The sequence below is a fragment of the Chiloscyllium plagiosum genome, unplaced genomic scaffold, assembly GCF_037043375.1.
Source record: "Chiloscyllium plagiosum isolate Xiang-an unplaced genomic scaffold, Cpla_swu_hap1 HiC_scaffold_25, whole genome shotgun sequence".
Taxonomy (NCBI): domain Eukaryota; kingdom Metazoa; phylum Chordata; class Chondrichthyes; order Orectolobiformes; family Hemiscylliidae; genus Chiloscyllium; species Chiloscyllium plagiosum.
Window position 1 is genome coordinate 7,037,120 of NW_028270163.1, and position 21,856 is coordinate 7,058,975.

Sequence of the window (21,856 nt, forward strand, 5' to 3'; positions counted from 1 at the left end):
AGCCCTACACACGGATGAAAAAAAAACACCAATTCGACTGGGACAACGTATCTATCCTGGGGCGGGCTAAGCAAAGACATGCCACAGAATTCCTAGAGACCTGGCACTCCAACCACAATGCCATAAACAAACACATAGATCTAGATACCATCTATCAACCCCTCAGAACATGAACAGGAAATGACATCACCACAAACCCCAGGAACCCCATTCAGGACAAACATATAAATAGAAACCAGGAGACAACAGCTTCACTTCACTGGGAGGTCACCACTGATGATGTTACCCAGCCAGGTAATGAAATGTCTGGATATCAAACCTACAGCTCAGTGAGCAAACCTAAAAGCACAGCAGCTGATTTGCATTTAGCAAGATCCCAGAAATAGCAATCACATTGACCAGATTTTTTTTTCTTGCGATCTTCGGGAGACTGAATCTTGGTCAAGACACCAGAGAGAATGATGGGGTTCATGGTTCAACAGTGGAGTTCCTCAGGATAAATATTTTTGGATCAACCTATTCAGACATGTTAAGATACACCTTTGGAACAGGTGGGACTTCAACCCAGACATCCTGGCTCAGAGATGGGTCACTGTCACTGTGCCATAAGAGCCCCCAGTTCCTCAGGATAGACATCTTCCTCATCAACCTTTCAGAGATGTCATTACACACTTCCTGAGCAGGTGGAGTTTGAATCCAGGCTTCCTGGCTCCACAAGAGTTTCCAGTTCCTTAGGAAAATGTCTAAGCCCAATCATCTTTAGCTACTTCATTAATGAGCTTCATCCACCACAAATTCAGAAGTGGAGGTGGCCGTTGATGATTTCATCATGTTCAGCACTTGCAGCTCCTCAGTTACTAATGCAGTCATGTCCAAATGCAGCAAGACCTGACCAATATCCAGGCTTGGATTGATCAGTAGTAAGTAACATTCATACCACATGTGCCACACTGAGCATCGCCAACAAATGAGAATCTAATCAACACCCCTTAACATTCAATGGTGTTATCATTGCTGAATCCCTCACAATCAACATCCTTGACCATTAATCAGAAACTAGACTAGCCATATACCTATTGTGGCTGCAAGAATAGGTCAGCAGCTAGGAATCCTACATTGAGTAGAGGTGAGCTCGGTGATGAGTTACAAAGTTGTGTCCTCAAAAGGAAGCTGAATGGGATATCACAACAAATGGTAAGTCATAGTTACCTAACTCGTACTGAGAGTAGCTTTCAATTGCAGATTTTATTGATAGAATATCCCATGAGCTGCTGTGACGGGATAGAGCCAGTGTCTGCAGAGCATTAACCTGAGCCTCTGATTTACTCATCTATTGATGTTACCACTTAAAGTAGTTGAGCTGTGAAATTCCCCTTGATTCAACAATCATTGAATCAACGAAAGTAATGTCACAAAGCAAAGGCAATATATCCCTGAAAGCTTTTCCGCAATAAATAGCGGAAGTAGATTCGGGCAATAAGAAACTTCGGCATTCAAAACACATTCTGCATGTGAAGTTTAAGCAGATGGCAAGTCATCATTAGATTACTGCCATATGCTTGCTGACTTTTGATTTAAGTTACGAATGGGTCTCTTATAATTAAGCTCATACAACTTCAGATGTCTGCTGTTCCATCAAGACTGAAACGTTATATGCCTTTAAGATCTAAACTCAAATTGTGAAGTCTGCATAGATCCTTCGGTCAATTTTATAGTTAATTATTTGAGAAGTTAACATTGCCATTGGAATGGGCTGCAGCTGGTAAGCATGCAACATCTTAAGGTAGGTTTGTGCCTATACCCAGGTGTGGCATAGTGAGATTCATTTACTATTATGGAAAGACAATGCAGTTAGAGTGGTTACAGTGAAGATTTTAAGGCATGCTATCATGTCACTAGAGCATATTTGTGTGTATGTATATAGTATCTAAATTTCTTTCTTTGTTGTACTGTTGGTCACATGTTATAGACTGTAAAATGAAAGGCATAACGGAAAGAAAAACCGAGAGTCATAGGGTAAAGGGAGTCCATTTCCATCAACTCCACTACTGTCCATAGTGTTCAGGGCTGTGTCGGTTAGTGCATCAGTCGGGATAAATATAAGTTAGGGGGAATGGGTCTGACTCTTCGGAGAGTCAGTGTGGACTTGTTGGGCGAAATGGCCTATTTCCACACTGCAGGGATTCTATGATTCTATACTGACGTACCAGGAATCTGGGAGGGGAACAGAAGCAGTTTGAGCAAACGCTTAATTGATATTTGTTATGGAAAACAGCTTAGTACTTTTTGGTTTGATACTCAATTTAGGGATTCCTTCAGAGCTTCAGTAATAGTTTTGACAGTGCGGGCATCCGAATTGAAAGATGTGGTGACATTGCATCCAGAAATTGGAAGCTCCTCTCAGCTGATGCAGGAAGGAAATAAAGGACATCACCTCGCAGTAATTTGTGTGGAAAAGCAGCGACTTCAGGCACAAGTATCGTGTTGCAGCAAATGGAGATGATGGACTGTGATAACAGCTTTTATATTTAGCTCTTAGAAAGTGAAGACATTGGAATGATATAGCGCATGTGTTTGTTTAGAGTAGCTTGGATTTTAAGGCCTGCCGAGACCAATTGGGTGTAACTTGTTTTTGCTTGAAGCTTTAACTCAATAGCAGTAAATAACAAGTGAAACAGACATCAAACCTCACTGCCTGCCCAACAGGTTATTAGAGGGACTGAATATTAAAAACATGTAATTATAAGAGCCCTAATTGTGGGATGAATCTTCTGAAAACAGGAGCCAGGGAGTGTTTTTTGTGGAAACTTGATCTTTGCAATATTCTTTTTTGTAAGAAAATTGCAGTGCTGCAGCAGCCAGCACAACTGTTTTTTTTTAATTCATTCATGGGATGTGGGCACCACTGGTTAGGCCACCTTTTATTTCCCTTCCCCAGTTGCCCTGGAGAAGGAAGTGGCGAATTGTTTCTCAGACTGCTGCAATCTTTGGAGTGCAGGGTCAATGGCAGTGCAGTTTGGAATGGGAAGGAAAAGAAAGTTATAACTCCAAGCTACATTACAAGAGAAGCTCTAGTATGAGGTGGCCAACCTCCTGATTGTGGTTTGCCATTGTCAGTCTGTCAGTTGTAAAATCTGTGGCTCATGAAATGTCTCTGTGCAAACTACCCACAGCTGGGAGTCTTGAATGCAAAATTTTGAGTCTGTTAAAGTTTTCATTTTCCATCTTCAGAATTCTCTCATTTTTGTAATTGACTGCAGCAGTCAAAGTGGTAAACGTTTCTGGGCCTTGTATGTAATACTTTCTGTCTTATGATCCCAATCTTAAAATAGTTGAGCTGTGAAAGCAGAGCAGCAAGCATCTACAGAATGTTATCACTGCAGTGCAGGCAGCAGTGTTGATGCTTGGCATTTCCCACGATCCAAGGCTGAGTTCTGGGTCATGTCTCCCAGTTTCAGCTATGTTATTGGGGGGGAAAAGACACCAAGGTTAAAGAAAAACCAGAGGTGTCAATCTGTAATGCTGTAATATTTAGCTCAACCAAAAGGCATGGTTGTAAAATTATCTGTGGACATCTAGAGAGATAATAACATTAAAAGTAAGGGCAAGAAAACACAAGCCTGTTGTTGGAACTGTGGGCTCTGATACACTGATAGCAAAGAGATGTGCAATATTTGAATGACTTTTGTTTAGAAATCCTGATTCAACAAGTTTTTTTTAAAATGAGCACTGGCGTTGAATGTTCCCTAAACCTCTGTCTCTCCCCAGTTACTCCTTAGAACCTACTCTTGGACACAACTCCTATTCATCAGACCTAACATCTGTGACTTGTCTGATTATTCCCTTAATGGGGTGCCTTGCAATATACTAAGGCAATATAAAATTGCAAGTTGTTATTGATCCCCAGAAATCTCTAGCTGTCTAAAAAAAAGTCTAGTTGGTGGTAGCATACGCTGTGTGATGCTAGATCATCCAGACCAGAAAATTTTGATTTGCTTATCCATCCGTGCTGATGTAGCAGCTTTGAAGCAAATACGGTAGTAGGGGTGCGAGAGTTAACTAAGGTGTCTCTAAAAATAGAAAAGGCAGCTGAGGTTTCAGCCCTGTACACTCCGAGAAATTAACTGCTTCAATAAAAGGGCCAATTTGCTAACATTGGAAAAGAGAGTGATCGTGTTCATCTGTGATGTACTCATGCCTCAATTGCCTTATGAAGATTGGCAGGTTGGACCTAAAACGGGAGGTATTTCTGATGCCCAGTACTCTAGGAAGAATCCGAGGGAGATGGTAAAAATTGAGTATAGTGTGTATTGGCATGAAACAGGGTAATAGCAAATTTCAATCCATTAGTAAATGAAGCAGCGGATTTTCATTTAATTCACGCTGCAGCTCCTTGGCAACCAAGTGAATGTGAAAAACCATATCCTGTTGCAGCTTTCAAATTTGAAAGAGAGCCTAGGAATTTGCGGAAGAGAAATATTTTAATTGATTCACCGTGCAGCCCCTCACCTCAAATAAGTTCCTGCATACTTAACTAAGAATCAGAGTCAGAGAGGGTTTAATCTGTTAGAAAGCAAAGCTGTAATGAATAGTAATGCAGCATGTCCAGTAACAGACTTTCTACATGCACAGATGATTGCACATGCAATTCCTTGCGGCACGGTGGCACAGTGGTTAGCACTGCTGTCTCACAGCGCCAGAGACCCGGGTTCAATTCCCGTCTCAGGCGACTGTCTGTGTGGAGTTTGCACGTTCTCCCCGTGTCTGCGTGGGTTTCCTCCGGGTGCTCCGGTTTCCTCCCACAGTCCAAAGATGTGCAGGTTAGGTGAATTGGCCATACTAAATTGCCCGTAGTGTTAGGTAAGGGGTAAATGCATGGGTATGGGTGGGTTGCACTTCGGCGGGGCGGTGTGGACTTGTTGGGCCGAAGGGCCTGTTTCTACACTGTAAGTAATCTAATCTAATCTAATCTTTGCAAGCCTTTCTATATTGAGTTACTGTCAGAAATACTTGGAAGAAACAAAGTAGGGAAATGTCCTTTTCTTGACTGACTAATTATTGCACTGTGCAAAAGTATAGGTCCTTGAGGGCAAGGGAGAATTACATGACTGTAACCAGACTGACATTTGATCCTGGAAATGCAACCTGCTGATGTTTCACGTGCAGAATTAACACACACAGCTGTCCTAAATGTTGTTAAGAACAAAGTTCTGAATATGCTGCAGGTCTGAAATGCTAATCCAAAATGCTAGAGAAACTGAACATTTCTGATAGGATCTGAGGGAAAAGACTCAGCACTTCGAGTCCAATGGGACTCTTCTTCAGAACTCCCAAATGTTGCCTTGATCACCAAATGCTCTGCAAGTCTAACATAATGCATGAGCTAATGTGTGAGCTTTACACTCTTGAGCAAAATTGTTCTGGGTGCAAGGATTAGTTCGAGAAATTTGTCTGATTTTTTTTAACAATTTGAAAAGCATGTATGGTTAGATGGAGCAGATGTCAGACACTGAGCTACAAAATAAAGGAACCTCGTATTTGTTCTTGTGCTTTTTTCAAGTATTTTGGATAATACACCAGCCTGTCAGCTTTAGAAGACATAGCCCCTGCAGCAAACATGTTTATTTTCCCAGTATTTCTGAACCCATTGGGTAATGTGGCATTAATTTAATCATTTTAAATCTGCATTTAACAGCACTTTTTGGAATCTGTTTCAACCATTACTTTTTGTGAAAGGTGAAGTACACAAGATTTATTAATTTTGTGCTTGGAAGAAGTTGTGCTATCACCATTATCTGTTCTATCTTGTCAGTATTTTTGCGAATCTAGACCATGTTACTTGTTGCATTTGTCTAAACTGTGTGACTTTTAGTGATTCACTGCAATTCTCTTACCAGGCTCTGCCTAGACTTCTGAATCATACACCATTTTCTAAGTGTGGCTTGTTCATTCACTCTCTTTTATGACAGCCAAGTACTTTGTAGCACCAGCGTAATTCAGCCATGAGGCAATGAGATTTTTAACATACTGTAAAACTGAAGGAACTGCAGATGCTGTAAACAGAAATTGCTGGAAAAAAAACTCAGTAGGCCTGGCAGCAACTGTGGAGAGAAAGCAGAGTCTTTATGACGTTTTGGGTCTGTTGATCCTCCTTCAGAACTGGTGATACTAAGAAAACGTTGGTAGTTAAGCAGAGGATGGGTGGAGGGAGAGGTGAGGGAATAAACCATAGATGGAGATAGAGCCCAAAGAGAGAGAAAAACAGTTGGACAACTAAAATACTGGGTGAAAGTCTGCCTAGGAAAATGAACAGCTGACAAAGGGTTGTGTGTGGTTGCAGCCCATGTGATAACAAGACCTGGTTGTGGGGTTTGGGTTTAACGTCCCTTGTTCTTCAAAGGCGTGAATTGATAAAGGGTGGGATTAACACTTCATAATTGCATTCTTCTTAAGACACACTCATAGAATTGTGCTGAAAATGATATGTAAAGTTGAGGAACGGTGCTCACCTTTTTTAAAAAAAGTACAAGTTTTCAAAAAGACTGTGACTTGAATTATAATTTTAATTTACATTTAAATAATATATTTAAGGCAGGGCTCACAGTTGTTTAGTCTTTTCTGAAGTCAAGGATTATGGGGAGCAGGAGAAAAGTGGAATTAGACTAACGATCATCCCTATCACATCTTGCACTTTGTTCTAAATGTAAGATTTCAATGCGTTTTAAAATTAAATGTCATCATCGACCAATAAATTATAACTTTGATCTATATTTAAAAGATTTTTAAAAAACAAATGTCATTTATACAGTGTCTCCTGACATCCTGAAAGATTCTCATTCTGCATGCAGAGAAATGTGTACTTTGTGAAAAGCTCTACCAACAAAAAAGAATTACTATTCTTTTAACAGTGAAAAGCACTCAGTATAAGTCAACGGAATGGAATGATATCGCCATTTCTGGCATAAATTACTATGCATGCACATTATACTGACAAAGTTTTGCGGGTGTCAGCAGTATTCTCATTTGACAATGGTAGGAAATTCCAAATATTCACACTCCTTTTAGTGAAGAAATCTGTCCCCATCTCCGATCTAATTGGTCAGTCACTTGTTTAGAGATTGTGCTCTCGTATTCTAGATATACTACATTAGGAAAATTACCATTATGTTAGCATTTACATCTCTTAGAATCTTTCTATATTTCAAGGTTAAAAATCATATGATACCAGGTTATAGTCTAGAAGGTTTATTTGGAAGCACTAGCCACCTGATGAAGAAGCAGCGCTCCAAAAGCTAGTGCTTCCAAATAAACCTGTTGGACTATAACCTGGTGTTGTATGATTTTTAACTTTGTATACCCCAGTCCAACACCAGCGCCTCCAAATCATTTCTATATTTCAATATGCTCACCTCTTGTTCTTATACAAACCAGAAGGTATATTTAGTCCGCTTCCAATAATAGGCTAACCCTCTCATTTTGAGACTATTCTAGTGAATCTTTCCTGTATCCCTCCATGACAAATTATATCGTTTCGTAAACATAAAGACCAAAACTACACACTTGCAGATGAGTTCTCATCAATTATAGGAAACCTCTATTATTCTTATACTTCAATCCCCTTGCAGTAAAATCAACATGCCATTTGCTTTCCTGATCGCTTGCTACCCGTGTACCTGTTAGAGTGCATCCAGGTGCTTTAGAATATCAATGTTTATAGGTTTCAAGTATTTTTCAAAAATATTTTGTCTTTCTACTCTTGAAAATGAATAATCTTATACTTCCATTTTACTTCATCTGCCACCTTGTTGCCCAATCACTTAACCTAACTAATCTCTTTGCACCTAAGTTTGAATTATCAACAAACTTGGATAAACAGACAGGGTGCAGTGCATCTAGGTCATTAATATGGATTGTGAATTTCTGATCCTGATGGCACTCTACTGTCACATTAAAAATACCCCACTTATCCATACTTTATTTCCTGTCAGATAATGATGTAAGTATACAAATTAGGACCAGGAAAAGGCCAATCAGACCCCTGAATCTACTGTGACATTCAATAAGGTCGTAACTGATTGTAATCTCAAATCCACATTCATGCCAACCACTGATAACCTTTCAATCCCTTTCGTAACGAGAATCTGTGTACCTCAAAAATACTCAAGGATTGTGCTTCTGCCTTTTGAGTGTTCTGAAGGCTTGCAACCCCTGAGAAACAACATTTTGTCTCAACTCTGTTTTAAATGGATGATCCCAATTCTTATACAGTGATCCCAAGTTCTAGATTCTCCCATAAGGGGAAGCATCCTCTCCTCATCTACCCTGTCAAGACCCCTCAGCATTTTATATATTTCAATCATGTCACCGGTTACTCTTCCAATGGAATCAAGTGCAGCCTATGTAACCTTTCTCAAGATGACAACCCAGTCATTCCAATTATTAGTCTAGAAAACTGAATTGCCTGCAACACATTTACATTCTTCCTTAAATAAGCTGACTAATATATGCATAGTATCCCAGATATAGTCTTTGTAGTGCTCTCAACTGAAGCAAAACCTCCCTATTTGAGTATTCAATTCCCATTGTAATAAATTATAGAGTTGTTAGTTTTCTTAATTACTTTCTGTACGTGCATACAAACATTTTGCGATTTGTTCACAAGGATGGCAGATCTCCAATCTGGGCACCCTCTATTCTTCTTTCAGAATAGACAGTGTCACATGTTCTTACATTATACCTCATTTGCCAAATATGTTCCCACTTATCTGTATGTTTTTGTAACATTCTTATGTCCTATTCACAAATTACTTTCCTTCCTATCTTTGTGTCATCAAATTTGCCAATCATACTTCAAGTAATCTATACAGGTTGTAAACAGTTGAGGGCCCAACACTGATCCCTCTGGCACATCACCTATTATGTCTTGCCAATTTGGGAAAAAAAATTATGCCTACTCTCTGCTTCCAGTTAGGTAGGTAAAAACAATGACTGCAGATGCTGGAAACCAGATTCTGGATCAATGGTGCTGGAAGAGCACAGCAGTTCAGGCAGCATCCGAGGAGCTTCAGCAAAATCGACGTTTCGGGCAAAAGCCCTTCATCAGGAAAGGTAGTTAGGTAGTCAAGCTTCTATACATGCCAACGTGCTAACCTTTACACCATAAGTTTTTATTTTCTTCCAACTATTGATGTGGCACCTTTACAAGTGCCGCCTGGAAATCTAAGCACATTATATCCACTGTTATCTCTTAACCACAGTATCTGTTTTCTCCTCAAACTGATTTCGAGTTCACAAAATGATGTTGACTTTACTTCAAAACTATCCAAGTGCCCTGTGATAAATTCTTTAATACCTTCTAACGTTTTCTCTCTGATAGATGTTAAACTAACTAGCTTGGAGTTTCCTACTTTAAGTCCCTTTTTGAATAATGTAGTTGCATTCCCCATCTTCTATTACAGTGGGACCATCATCAAATCAATGTGTAAACGATTTCAACAGCCATTTCTTTTGAGACCCGAGGGTGAAGTGCATCAAGCTGTATGCACATATCAGTTCAAATTTCTAACAATGTATTCAATAACACTTCTCTGGTGATTTGTAATTTCTTGAATTCCTCCTTGCCTCCCCATTTCCTGAAATATCGTGATTTCTGAGAGATTACTTGTATCCTCTATATTCTGGATGTAGGTTTGATCGCTGAGCTGGAAGGTTTGATTTCAGACGTTTCGTCACCATACTAGGTAACATCTTCAGCGAGCCTCCAAATGAAGCACTGGTGGTGTAGCCCACTTTCTATTTATAAGTTTGAGTTTCCTTGGGCTGGTGATGTCATATCCCGTGGTGACATCATGATATCATCATAGGAAATGACATCACCAACCCATGGAAATAAAAAGCGGGCTATACCACCAGTGTTTCATTTGGAGGCTCGCTGAAGATATTATCTCGCATGGTGACGAAACATCTGAAAACAAACCTTCCAGCTCAGCGAGTAGACCTGCATCCAGAAACTCAACCTGAGCTACAAATCTTCTCAACAAAATCTTCTATATTGACGACCGATGCAAAATTCATCTGGCGTTTTGTTATTTTACACTACACTTCAATCTCATTTTATAACGGACCAATTTCACTTTGTTAACTTTCTGGTTCAATTATTTATGGAAACTCATTTCTGCTTTGTTTCTGGCCAGCTCTCTTTCATACAGTAATGTTTCCCTTTTCTGTATTCTTGGTTAATCTTTGCTTCTTTTTCTATTCTGACTTGCACAAGTTTTTCATCAGGTCATAGAGTAAAAGAGGTTTACAGACCTTTCAGCCCATGCCGCCCAGTTTTCACAATTAAACTAGTCCCATTTGTCTGCGTTTGGTCCATATCCTTCCATATCTCTCCTGTGCATGTACCTGTCTAAATATTTCTTAATTTAAGAAATTGTCATTGCTTCTACCACTACCTCTGGCAATCCATTCCAGACACTCACCACCCTGTGTGAAAAAGATGCCTCTCTGGACTTGTTTGTATCTCTCCCCCCTCACTTAAACCTATGCCCTCTAGTTTTAGATTCCCAATCATGGTGAAAAGCTGTTAGCTATCTACTTTATCAGTGCCTCTCATGACTTTGTAGAGCTCTGTAAGGTCACCTTTTAACCTTCTGCACTCCAGCGTGTCCAACCTCTCCTCCTAACTCAAACTTTTCAGTCCAGGTAGCATCCTAGTGAAGCTTTTCTGCATTATTTCTAGTTTAATAATATGTTTTCTGTAGTTGGGCAACCCGAACTGCGCGCAATACTCCAAATGTGGCCTCACCAACATCACCTACAGCTGCAACAAGACCTCCCAACTCCTATACACTCTGCTCTGACCAATAAACGCCTTCTTCATCACCCTGTATAGCTGTGACTCTAACTTTCAAGGAGCTATGAACCTGTACCCTTCAATCTCTTTGTTCTCTAACATTTCCCAGAGCCCAACCATTGACTGTGTAAGTTCTAACCTGCTTTGAACCATTTGTTAAACTCAGCCTGCCGTTCTTTGGCTCACTGGCCTAGTTGATCAAGATCTCACTGCCCACTGTACACACCAATCTTGGTGTCATTCGCAGATTTACTAACCATATCTCTGAAATTATCATCCGAATCATTTATATAAATGATGAATAACAGTGGATCCAGTATCAATCCCTGTGGCACACTGTTGGTCCCTGCCCTCCAGTCTACAAACAGCCCTCTACCACCACCCTCTGTCTTCTACCATCAAGCCAATTTTGCATCCAGTTGGCTAGCTCTCCCTGGATCGCATTAGATTTAATCTTACTCAACAACCTACTACGCAGTACCTTGTCAAAGGCCTTACCAAAGTCCATGTAGACTACGTCTAGGGCATTGCTGTAATCTATCTTCTTGGTCACCCCTTCAAAAAGCTTAATCAAATTTGTGAGACACAATTTTGGATACACAAAGCCATGCTGATTACACCAAATGAGTCCTTACCTCTCCAATGCATGTAGATCCTGTCTTTCAGAATCCCCTCTAACAATTTACCCAACACAGGCATTTGGCTGACTGGTCTGTAGTTCCCAGGCATTTCCTTGCAGCCTTTCTTAAATAATGGCACAACAATAAATTGAGGGGCATAGATAGGATAAATAGACAAAATCTTTTCCCTGGGGTCAGGGAGTCCAGAACTAGAGGGCATAGGTTTAGGATGAGAGGGGAAAGATATAAAAGAGAGCTAAGGGGCAACTTTTTCACACAGAGGGTGGTATGTGTATGGAATGAGCTGCCAGAGGAAGTGGTGGAGGCTGGTACAATTGCAACATTTAAGAGGCATTTGGATGGGTATATGAATAGGAAGGGTTTGGAGGGATATGGGCCGGGTGCTGGCAGGTGGGACTAGATTGGGTTGGGATACCTGGTCGGCATGCATGGGTTGGACCGAAGGGTCTGTTTCCATGCTATACATCTCTATAACTCTATTAGCTACCCTCCAATCTTTGGCATTGCACTCATGGCTGTTGATGGTACAAATATCTGCTAGGAGGCCCACAGTTTCCTCCTTAGCCTCCACAAAATCCTGGGATATTCTCCATCAGATCCCAGGGAAGACTTGCAGCACCATCTCTTCTGTAATGTGGACTTTCTTCAAGATATCACTATTTGTTTCCCCAAGTTCCCTAACATCCATGCCTTTCATGCTGGTCAAAACTGACAAGAAATATTCATTTAGGATCTCACCCATCTTTTATGGCCTAGCACATAAATGGCCGTGTTGACCTTTAAGATCCCCTATTCTCTCCCTGGTTGTTCTTCTGCCCTTCTTGTAGTTGTAGAATCTCTTTGGATTTTCCTTTACCATATCAGCCAGAGTCATGTCCGCTTTTAGCCCTCCTGGTTTCTCCTGTGTAGTCTGACACTCTCCATACTCCTCAAGGAATTAACTTGATCTCAGCTGCCTACATATGCTGCCTCTTGACCAGTCTCAATAACTCTAGTCCACAGTTTTGTACTGCTGCCAGTCTTACCCCTCACTTTAACAGGAACTTGCTGGCACTGAACTCTCATTAACTCACGTTTGAAAACCTCCCACTTACCAGGTGCCCCTTCACCTGCCAACAGCCTTCTATCAATTAACTTTTGAAAGTTCCTGTCTAATAGCCAGCGTGAAAGGCATGGACTACGGCAGTCTTGCTCTTAACACTACGGCAGTCCCAGTTGATGTTAGGAAAGTTAAAACCCCTCTACTGTAACAACCCTATTATTCTTGCAATCACCTTACATATTTGCTCTTCAATCTCCAGATTATTGTGGGGCCTATAGTAAAATGCTATCAAAGTGATTTCTGCCTTTTTATTTCTCAGTTCTACCCACATAGACTCAGTGGGCGAACTCTGAAGAATGTCTTCTCTCAGTACTGCTGTGAGGTTCTTAATCAAAAATGCAACTCCCCCTCCTCTCTTACCTCCCTTCTATCCTTCCTACAGCATGGGTACCCTGGAACATTGAGTTGCCAATCCTGTCCCTCCCTCAGCCATGTTTCTGTAATAGCTATAATATTCCATTCCCATGTACCCATCCATGCCGAGTTCATTTGCCTTACCTGGCATTGAAATAAATGCAATTTAACTCAGATTTTCCTTGCTTCCTGCCATGCTCTTGCCTACTCTGTCTAGTACTAGGATTACCAAATACCAATGCCTTTGCAATTTAATTAGCTCTTATTACCTTCTGTACTGTCCTCAACCTTCTCTTTCCTTTCTGTTTTGGATCCCACCCCTCTGCCAGACTAGTTTAAATCCTGCCAAATGGCTCTAGCAAATCTCTCCGCCAGGATATTAGTCCCCTGTAGAAATGGGTTACAAAAAGCTACAGGACCAAAAGCTAAAATCAACAATACTCGAGAAAATTCAACAAGCCTTGTTCCGACAAAACAATTGGCCTTTATTAGTAAGGAAGCTGCATGCAGAATGGCTGAACCTGAAAGAGAACGAGAGAGCTGATCACAGCTCTGAGCTTCTCTCACAAATTTGTGCTTACAGAGAGAAAAGCAGGAATCTTTACACTTAAACCTTATAGCTATCAATAACTTGAGGTTAGTCATCCATTAGACCAGTACATTGAATTATGATCTGTTATTACTTATGAGGTTTATCATATTGACTTCCCAAAACCTTGTCACGTACGTCATCCCATAATCTTGTCCTTGTTGGGAGCTCAGAGGATTTTGTGGAATGTTCTTTATTTAGGCTTAGTCAGTATCCCAGAATTTATGTGGAGCCAGCTAATCAAACTCTGACGAGTCTACCAAGGTTAAAGAATTTACGTGGACTTTGCCTACATCAGATTCTGCTGAGGTTAGCAATGCTTTGACCTTTGCTAAAATCTTAACTTGTATTCTGTTACAACCAGGGGTTGGCCAGTTTTCCCATCATGCAACTATCAGTTTCAGACAATTCGACACTCCTCCAGTTCGGATGCAACCAGTCCCTCTTGTACAGGTCACCTCTACCCCAGAAGGGATCCCAGTGATCCAAGAATCTGAATATCTGCCCCCTACATTCTTTTGTAAAATCCTTTTATTCTTACTCGAGCTAAGACATGGCACCGGAAGTAGTTCAGAAATCACTACTTTTGAGATCCTGCATTTTAACTTTTTGCCTGACTCCCTAAGATTATTCTTCAGGACCTCATCCGTTTTCCTCCCTGTGATGTTGGTAGCAATACGTACAATTACCTTTGGCTGCTCACCCTCCCCCTTAAGAATTTCATGTAATCGATTTGATGTTTTAGCTTGATATATATTTTAATATTTCCAGTTAACCACTGGTGGGTCTTGTCTATTCTTACACATTGAAATGTATATCCCCTTAAATGTTTGTCATTCCATCTCTATTGAGTTATGCTTTAATCTAATTTGCCCATTTAGTTCAGAACAGTTCTGCTTTCATGACCTCATAATTTCCTCTATTTACGTTTTTAAGAGTCTCTGACTACTCTTCTCTCCTTCAAACAGTATGAAATTCAAACTATTATAGTTAGTGCTATCCACGGGGACCTTTTCAATGATATTATTAATTAATCCTATCTCATTACCACATATTAGGCATAATATAGCTTGCTGTCTGGACGGCTCCTGAATATACTGTTCTAAGAAACTATTCTGAAAATATTCTGTGAACTGTGAATATCAGGTTACTTTTGCTCATCTGACTTTTCCAGTTGATAATCATGGAAGATTTTAATCAACTTATGATTGTAGCTTTGAGACAAGCCCTCCTTATTTCTTACTTGTACGCTCTCCAATGTGGTTACTGTTCGGGGCCTGTACACCACTCCTTTAAGTGTCTTCTTGCCTTTATCATTTCTTAGTTCTATCCAAACTTTCTAAATATTGGTTTCTTGAACTTGGTTCATCCATTCTCTGTTGTGTTAATCTCATCATTCAATAACAGAGCCACATTGGAAAGTTCTCAGAACATCATGTAAGTCTTCAAAGTGAGGCTGAATTCTTACAGCTGAACCATCATCCTTTGTCTGAAGATTGTATTAATATAGAGTCATAGAGATGTACAGCATGGAAAAACACCCTTCGGTCCAACCTGTCCATGCCGACCAGATATCCCAACCCAATCTAGTCCCACCTGCCAGCACCTGGCCCATATCCCTCCAAACCCTTCCTATTCATAAACCCATCCAAATGCCTCTTAAATGTTGCAATTGTACCAGCCTCCACCCCATCCTCTGGCAGCTCATTCCATACACGTACCACCCTCTGTGTGAAAAAGTTGTCCCTTAGGTCTCTTTTATATCTTTTCCCCCTCACCCTAAACCTATGCCCTCTGGTTCTGGACTTCCCAGCCCCAGGGAAAAGACTTTGCCTATTTATCCTATCCATGCCCCTCATAATTTTGTAAACCTCTATACAGTCACCCCTCAGCCTCCGACTCTCCAGGGAAAACAGCCCCAGCCTGTTCAGTCTCTCTCTCTAGCTCAGATCCTCCAACCCTGGCACCATCCTTGTAAATCTTTTCTGAACCCTTTCAAGATTCACAACATCTTTCTGATAGGAAGGAGACCAGAATTGCACACAATATTCCAAGAGTGGCCTAACCAATGTCCTGTACAGCCGCAACATGACCTCCCAACTCCTGTACTCAATACTCAGACCAATAAAGGAAAGCATACCAAACGCCGCCTTCACTATCCTATCTACCTGCGACTCCACTTTCAAGGAGCTATGAACCTGTACTCCAAGGTCTCTTTGTTCAGCAACACTCCCTAGGACCTTCCCATTAAGTGTATAAGTCCTGCTAAGATTTGCTTTCCCAAAATGCAGCCCCTTCGCATTTATCTGAATTAAACTCCATCTGCCACTTCTCAGCCCAATGGCCCATCAGGTCCAGATCCTGTTGTAATCTGAGGTAGCCCTCTTCGCTGTTCACTACACCTCCAATTTTGGTGTCATCTGCAAACTTACTAACTGTACCTCTTATGCTCGCATCCAAATCATTTATGTAAATGACAAAAATTAGAGGGCCCAGCACCGATCCTTGTGGCACTCCACTGGTAACAGGCCTCCAGTCTGAATAACAACCCTCCACCACCACCCTCTGTCTTCTACCTTTGAACCAGTTCTGTATCCAAATGGCTAGTCCTCCCTGTATTCCATGAGATCTAACCTTGCTAATCAGTCTCCCATGGGGAACCTTGTCGAATGCCTTACTGAAGTCCATATTGATCACATCTTCTGCTCTGCCCTCATCAATCATCTTTGTTGCTTCTTCAAAGAACTCAATCAAGTTTGTTAGACATGATTTCCCACACACAAAGCCATGTTGACTATCCCTAATCAGTCCTTGCCTTTCCAAATACATGTACATCCTGTCCCTCAGGATTCCCTCCAACAACTTGCCCACCACCGAGGTCAGGCTCACTGTCTATAGTTCCCTGGCTTGTCTTTATCGCCCTTCTTAAACAGTGCCACCACGTTTGCCAACCTCCAGTCTTCCAGCACCTCACCTATGACTATCGATGATACAAATATCTCAGCAAGAGGCCCAGCAAATACTTCTCTCTCTTCCCACAGAGTTCTCGGGTACACCTGATCAGGTTCTGGGGATTTATCCATTTTTAACCAGCACTTCCTCCTCTGTAATCTGGACATTTTGCAAGATAGCCTATATCTTCCATATCCTTTTCCACAGTAAATACTGATGCAAAATATTCATTTAGTATCTCCCCCATTTTCTGTGGCTCCACACAAAGGCCGCCTTGCTGATCTTTGATGGTCCCTATTCTCTCCGTAGTTACCCTTTTGTCCTTAATATATTTGTAAAAACCCTTTGGATTCTCCTTAATTCTATTTGCCAAAACTATCTCATGTCCCCGTTTTGCCCTCCTGATTTCCCTCTTAAGTATACTCCCACTTTCTTTATACTCTTCTAAGGATTCACTCGATCTATCCTGTCTATACCTGACATATGCTTCCTTCTTTTTCTTAACTAAACCCTCAATCTCTTTAGTCATCCAGCATTCCCTATACCTACCTGCCTTCCCTTTCACCCTGACAGGAATATACTTTCTCTGGATTCTTGTTATCTCATTTCTGAAGGCTTCCCATTTTCCAGCCATCCCTTTACCTGCGAACATCTGCCTCCAATCAGCTTTCGAAAGTTCTTGCCTAATACCGTCAAAATTGGCCTTTCTCCAATTTAGAACTTCAACTTTTAGATCTGGTCTATCCTTTTCCATCACTATTTTAAAACGAATAGAATTATGGTCACTGGCCCCACAGTGCTCCCCCACTGACACCTCAGTCACCTGCCCTTCCTTATTTCCGAAGAGTAGGTCAAGTTTTGCACCTTCTCTAGTAGGTATATCCACATACTGAATCAGAAAATTGTCTTGTACGCCCCTAACAAATTCCTCTCCATCTAAACCTTTAACACTATGGTAATCCCAGTCTATGTTTGGAAAGTTAAAATCCCCTACCAAAATCACTCTATTATTGTTATAGATAACTGAAATCTCCTTACAAGTTTGTTTCTCAATTTCCCCCTGACTATTGGGGGGGTCTATAATACAATCCCAATAAGGTGATCATCCCTTTCTTATTTCTCATTTCCACCCAAATAACTTCCCTGGATGTATTTCCGGGAATATCTTCCCTCAGCACAGCTGTAATGCTATCCCTTATCAAAAATGCCACTCCCCCTCCTCTCTTGCCTCCCTTTCTATCCTTCCTGTAGCATTTGTATCCTGGAACATTAAGCTGCCAGTCCTGCCCATCCCTGAGCCATGTTTCTGTAATTGCTATGATATCCCAGTCCCGTGTTCCTAACCATGCCCTGAGTTCATCTGCCTTCCCTGTTAGGCCCCTTGCATTGAAATAAATGCAGTTTAATTTATTAGTCCTACCTTGTCCCTGCCTGCCCTGACTGTTTGACTCACTTCTGTTCTCAGCTGTACCCATCTCAGATCGATCTCTTTCATTACTATCTCCCAGGGATCCCCCCTCCCCAACATCCACCTTACTAGTTTAAATCCTCCCAAGCAGTTCGAGCATATCTCCCTGCCAGTATATTAGTCCCCTTCCAATTTAGGTGCAATCCGTCCTTCTTGTGCAGGTCACTTCTACCCCAAAAGAGATTCCAATGATCCAAAAATGTGAATCCTTCTCCCATACACCAGCTCCTCAGCCATGCATTCATCTGCTCTATCCTCCTGTTCCTGCCCTCACCAGCTTGTAGCACTGGGAGTTACTACCCTTGAGTGAATTGAATATTCTGAAGATTGGCTTAAGATATGCCAATCTCAAAAAGGGAGTGAATGCAGTATCTCTTTGGCACAACTGGCTGACAATGCTGCAAGTACTTCAGTCTTTGCTGTTGCGATCTGGTATTGGGATCTAACATCATTGAGAATGCTTCCTTCTCCCATTAATCATTTAATTTGCCACTACCATTAGAACCTGATTGGTATTGATTACTAGGGGATCAGCTCAGTGTCTTAAATTGTTTTTGGATAATATTTGCTCTTTAAGTGGATGTTTTACTAACTAGGTAAACTCTTGCAATGCCTTCAGATAAACATGGGGAAACTTTTATGGTTAATAAGGCATTGCATTTATACGCTGCTTTCCGATATTTTTCAGGGTTTCACATCCACTGAATACTTTGGAAGCTTCGTGAATTGTTATCAAGGAAAGCAAAGTCATTGTACGCACAGTAAAGAATCGCAAACAACTGTGTGTTGATGTCTTTGGTTTGAGCTGTAATAGTGGAATTTCACTGGGATGCCTGTGAAAAATGCCGTTTTGTTATTCAAATTGTGTTGCGATCTATTCTAGCCGCTGGAACAGGCAGGGCTATAAATGTTCTTCTGCGCATCACTCATTGATGATGCAGCACTCTGCATGTTGGCATGATCAAGTGCTTATGTACTAATGTGAGACTTGAACCCCATAATTATCTTGGCCAGACTAGCGACTCAACAAACTCTGCTAACCTGCCGTTTAAAATTGGGATTTGTCAAAGCTTGACGCCTTTAATCAAACCCTTTATTTATTCTTTTCTCTACTATCCCTAACCCATGCAGTAATCTTGAATTTGTACTGAATTAAAACTGAATGTATTATTAGTTTTGAATGCAGGCTTGCCCAGATTTTGAAGTGTTGTACAGCAGCAAGAAATTATCCTTTCAGCTGCAGACAAACCCCTTGCCAGAGTGCTGCGTACGCTAAATTTATCATTGGTTCCATTATGCTAGGTAGCTGGTAAGGAGCCCATCACGTACGTGACCAAGAGCAGCCTCAGACGTTGACGCCTGCTGCTGCGTTTATGATTCCAGAGCTATCTCTGCCTGGCAGCTCAGGCTGAGCACACGAAAAAGCGTATTCTCAGTATCTTTACATCTGCAGCCTACATTGGGCTCAATGCTTTTCAAAGATCTAAAACCAGTGGCAATCAAGCCTCAGAAGTGGACTAAGATGCGAGTGAGTGTTGATTTGGTTTGTATTTAGCAAATTAATTTATCATGTCTTATGATGGGGCAGCATGCTTCTCCTCAATGAGAAGTCTTGGCTGTTATTTATGAATCAAGATGGTTCAGAGATGTCAGTGGAAATGCTTTTTACCATTAGTTTATGCGATTTTGGAGTACCGGGGTCAATGTCTGATTGTGCTGTTTATATGTAAACAATGTGACAAAAATGATGCGGTTATAGTCAGGAATATGCTGTGTGCTCCTTCTGTACAACTAGAAATTATTCAGAAATGAGTGTGTATGTTAACTTCCTCTAAGATGTTAGCAGATGTGTGTTTTAACATGCTACTGTCCTCAGCAAACAGCAATTAGAGAATGCCTTTTATAAACATGCAACAGCAACTTGAGTGAGAAAATGTATCGCTAACACATTAAGTTAAAATTTATTTTGGGCACTATTCTCTTCCCTAATAGGTTTCCCTATGCAAAGCAGACAAAAAAGAACATTTTTTTCCAACACTATTAGGTATCTAATGCTTTCTGGAAGCAGAGCCTTATTCTCATCCTAATCACCCCTCCGCTACTAATGTTGATTATTTAGATGGGGGAAATATCATTGAGTGAAAATTAAGGAAGATCAGTCTTTGATATCTGAAACCTACTATAGCAATTTGTCAGGTTAGTTGAGCAATTACCAGGACAGCAATGCTTTTACAAAAGCAAAATACTGCGGAAATCTGAAATAAAATCTAAATATTGGAATATATTTAGCCAGCTGGCATCATCTGCGGAGAGAGAAAAGCAGTCAACATTTCAAGTTTGATATGAATAATCACATTTGACCATTAATCCCTTTTCCCCCTCCACCGATGTTACCAGATTAGAGTGGTGCTGGAAAAGCACAGCAGTTCAGGCAGCATCCGAGGAGCAGTAAAATCGACGTTTCGGGCAAAAGCCCTTCATCAGGAATACAGGCAGAGAGCCTGAAGGGTGGAGAGATAAATGTGAGGAGGGTGGGGGGTTGTATCCGTTGCTCCCGATGCGGTCACCTCTACATTGGGGAGACTGGACACCTCCCAGCAGAGCGCTTTAGGGAACATCTCCGGGACACCCGCACCAATCAACCACACCACCCTGTGGTCCAACATTTCAACCCCCCCTTCCACTCAGCCGAGGATATGGAGGTCCTGGGCCTCTTTCACCGCCGCTCTCTTTCCACCAGATGCCTGGAGGAAGAACGCCTCATCTTCCGCCTCAGAACACTTCAACGCAAGGGCATCAATGTGGACTTCAACAGTTTCCTCATTTCCCCTTCCCCCACCTCACCCCAGTTCCAAACTTCCAGCTCAGCACTGTCCCCATGACTTGCCCTACCTGCCTATCTTCCTTTCCACCTATCCACTCCACCCTCTTTCCCCCCCCCCCCCCCGACCTATTACCTTCATCCCCTCCCCCACTACCTATTGTACTCTATGCTACTTTCTCCCCACCCCCACCCTCCTCTCACTTATCTCTCCACCCCTCGGGCTCACTGCCTGTATTCCTGATGAAGGGCTTTTGCCCGAAACGTCGATTTTACTGCTCCTCGGATGCTGCCTGACCTGCTGTGCTTTTCCAGCACCGCTCTAATCTAGAATCTGGTTTCCAGCATCTGCAGTCCTTGTTTTTAACCACCGATGTTACCAGACTTGTTGAGTATTTCCACTGCTTTATTTTAGTTTCTACTGTGGCTTTTGATTGCTTTTCATTCACTTTTTAAAGAAAAAAAAACATCAGTTTGATTATCCCCATGCTGAAACCTTTAAGATGCAAAATAATTGGTTGAATCTATTTTTGCTTGCATTTTTTCAGTACAGCGTTGTGATATTGTTGTTCCAGTGAATGCAGGTAAGCTGTGAAATAGTGATAAATGGCACTGTTAGCGTGCTATAAGGGATAGATTCAAAACTGACAACTGGGCATCATGAGGTGCTGTGGCCTGTCAGCAATAGAATTGTATTCATCAACAATCTGTAACCTCTTGACCCTCATTCTACCATCCCCACTGAGCCAGGGGGTGAACTCTGCACCAGTAAGACTTGTAGAAGAGAACTTGCTAGGAACTGCATCAGATATACCTAAAAATGAGATTCCAACCTGGTGAAATGATAACCCAAGAGTTAACAGAGCTAACAGTTGAAGCAGTGTGTTGTAGAGAGAGTTAGGTGATCCCATAGCCAATGGCGGAGATTTTTGATCTTACCGTAACTAGTTTCTAATGGTAATGGCTAAGTAAATGATTAATGGGTGGAGAAGGCATTCTCAATGATGGTAGACCCTAATATCAGATTGCAACAGGGAAATTGAAGGATTTGTTGTCATTGTCAACCAGTTATAT

The 21,856-nt window shown here is 41.4% G+C and overlaps 1 protein-coding gene across 9 annotated transcripts in view; it reads left to right on the forward strand.

Annotated features, from left to right (window-relative positions):
• The window catches only part of tmem94 (transmembrane protein 94), a 139,818-nt gene that overhangs the window by 11,347 nt on the left and 106,615 nt on the right, over positions 1 to 21,856 (forward strand). Inside the window, exon 1 of one of the 9 annotated variants that reach the window (XM_043714374.2) lies at positions 19,381 to 19,489. The exons of 7 other annotated variants lie outside the window; for them this stretch is intronic. In XM_043714374.2, the coding sequence (XP_043570309.2) occupies positions 19,430 to 19,489 (60 nt within the window). In that variant the 5' untranslated portion in view covers positions 19,381 to 19,429. Of the gene's footprint in view, positions 1 to 19,380; positions 19,490 to 21,856 lie in introns of those variants that run through there. One more of the 9 variants, XM_043714376.2, reaches the window with a different exon arrangement.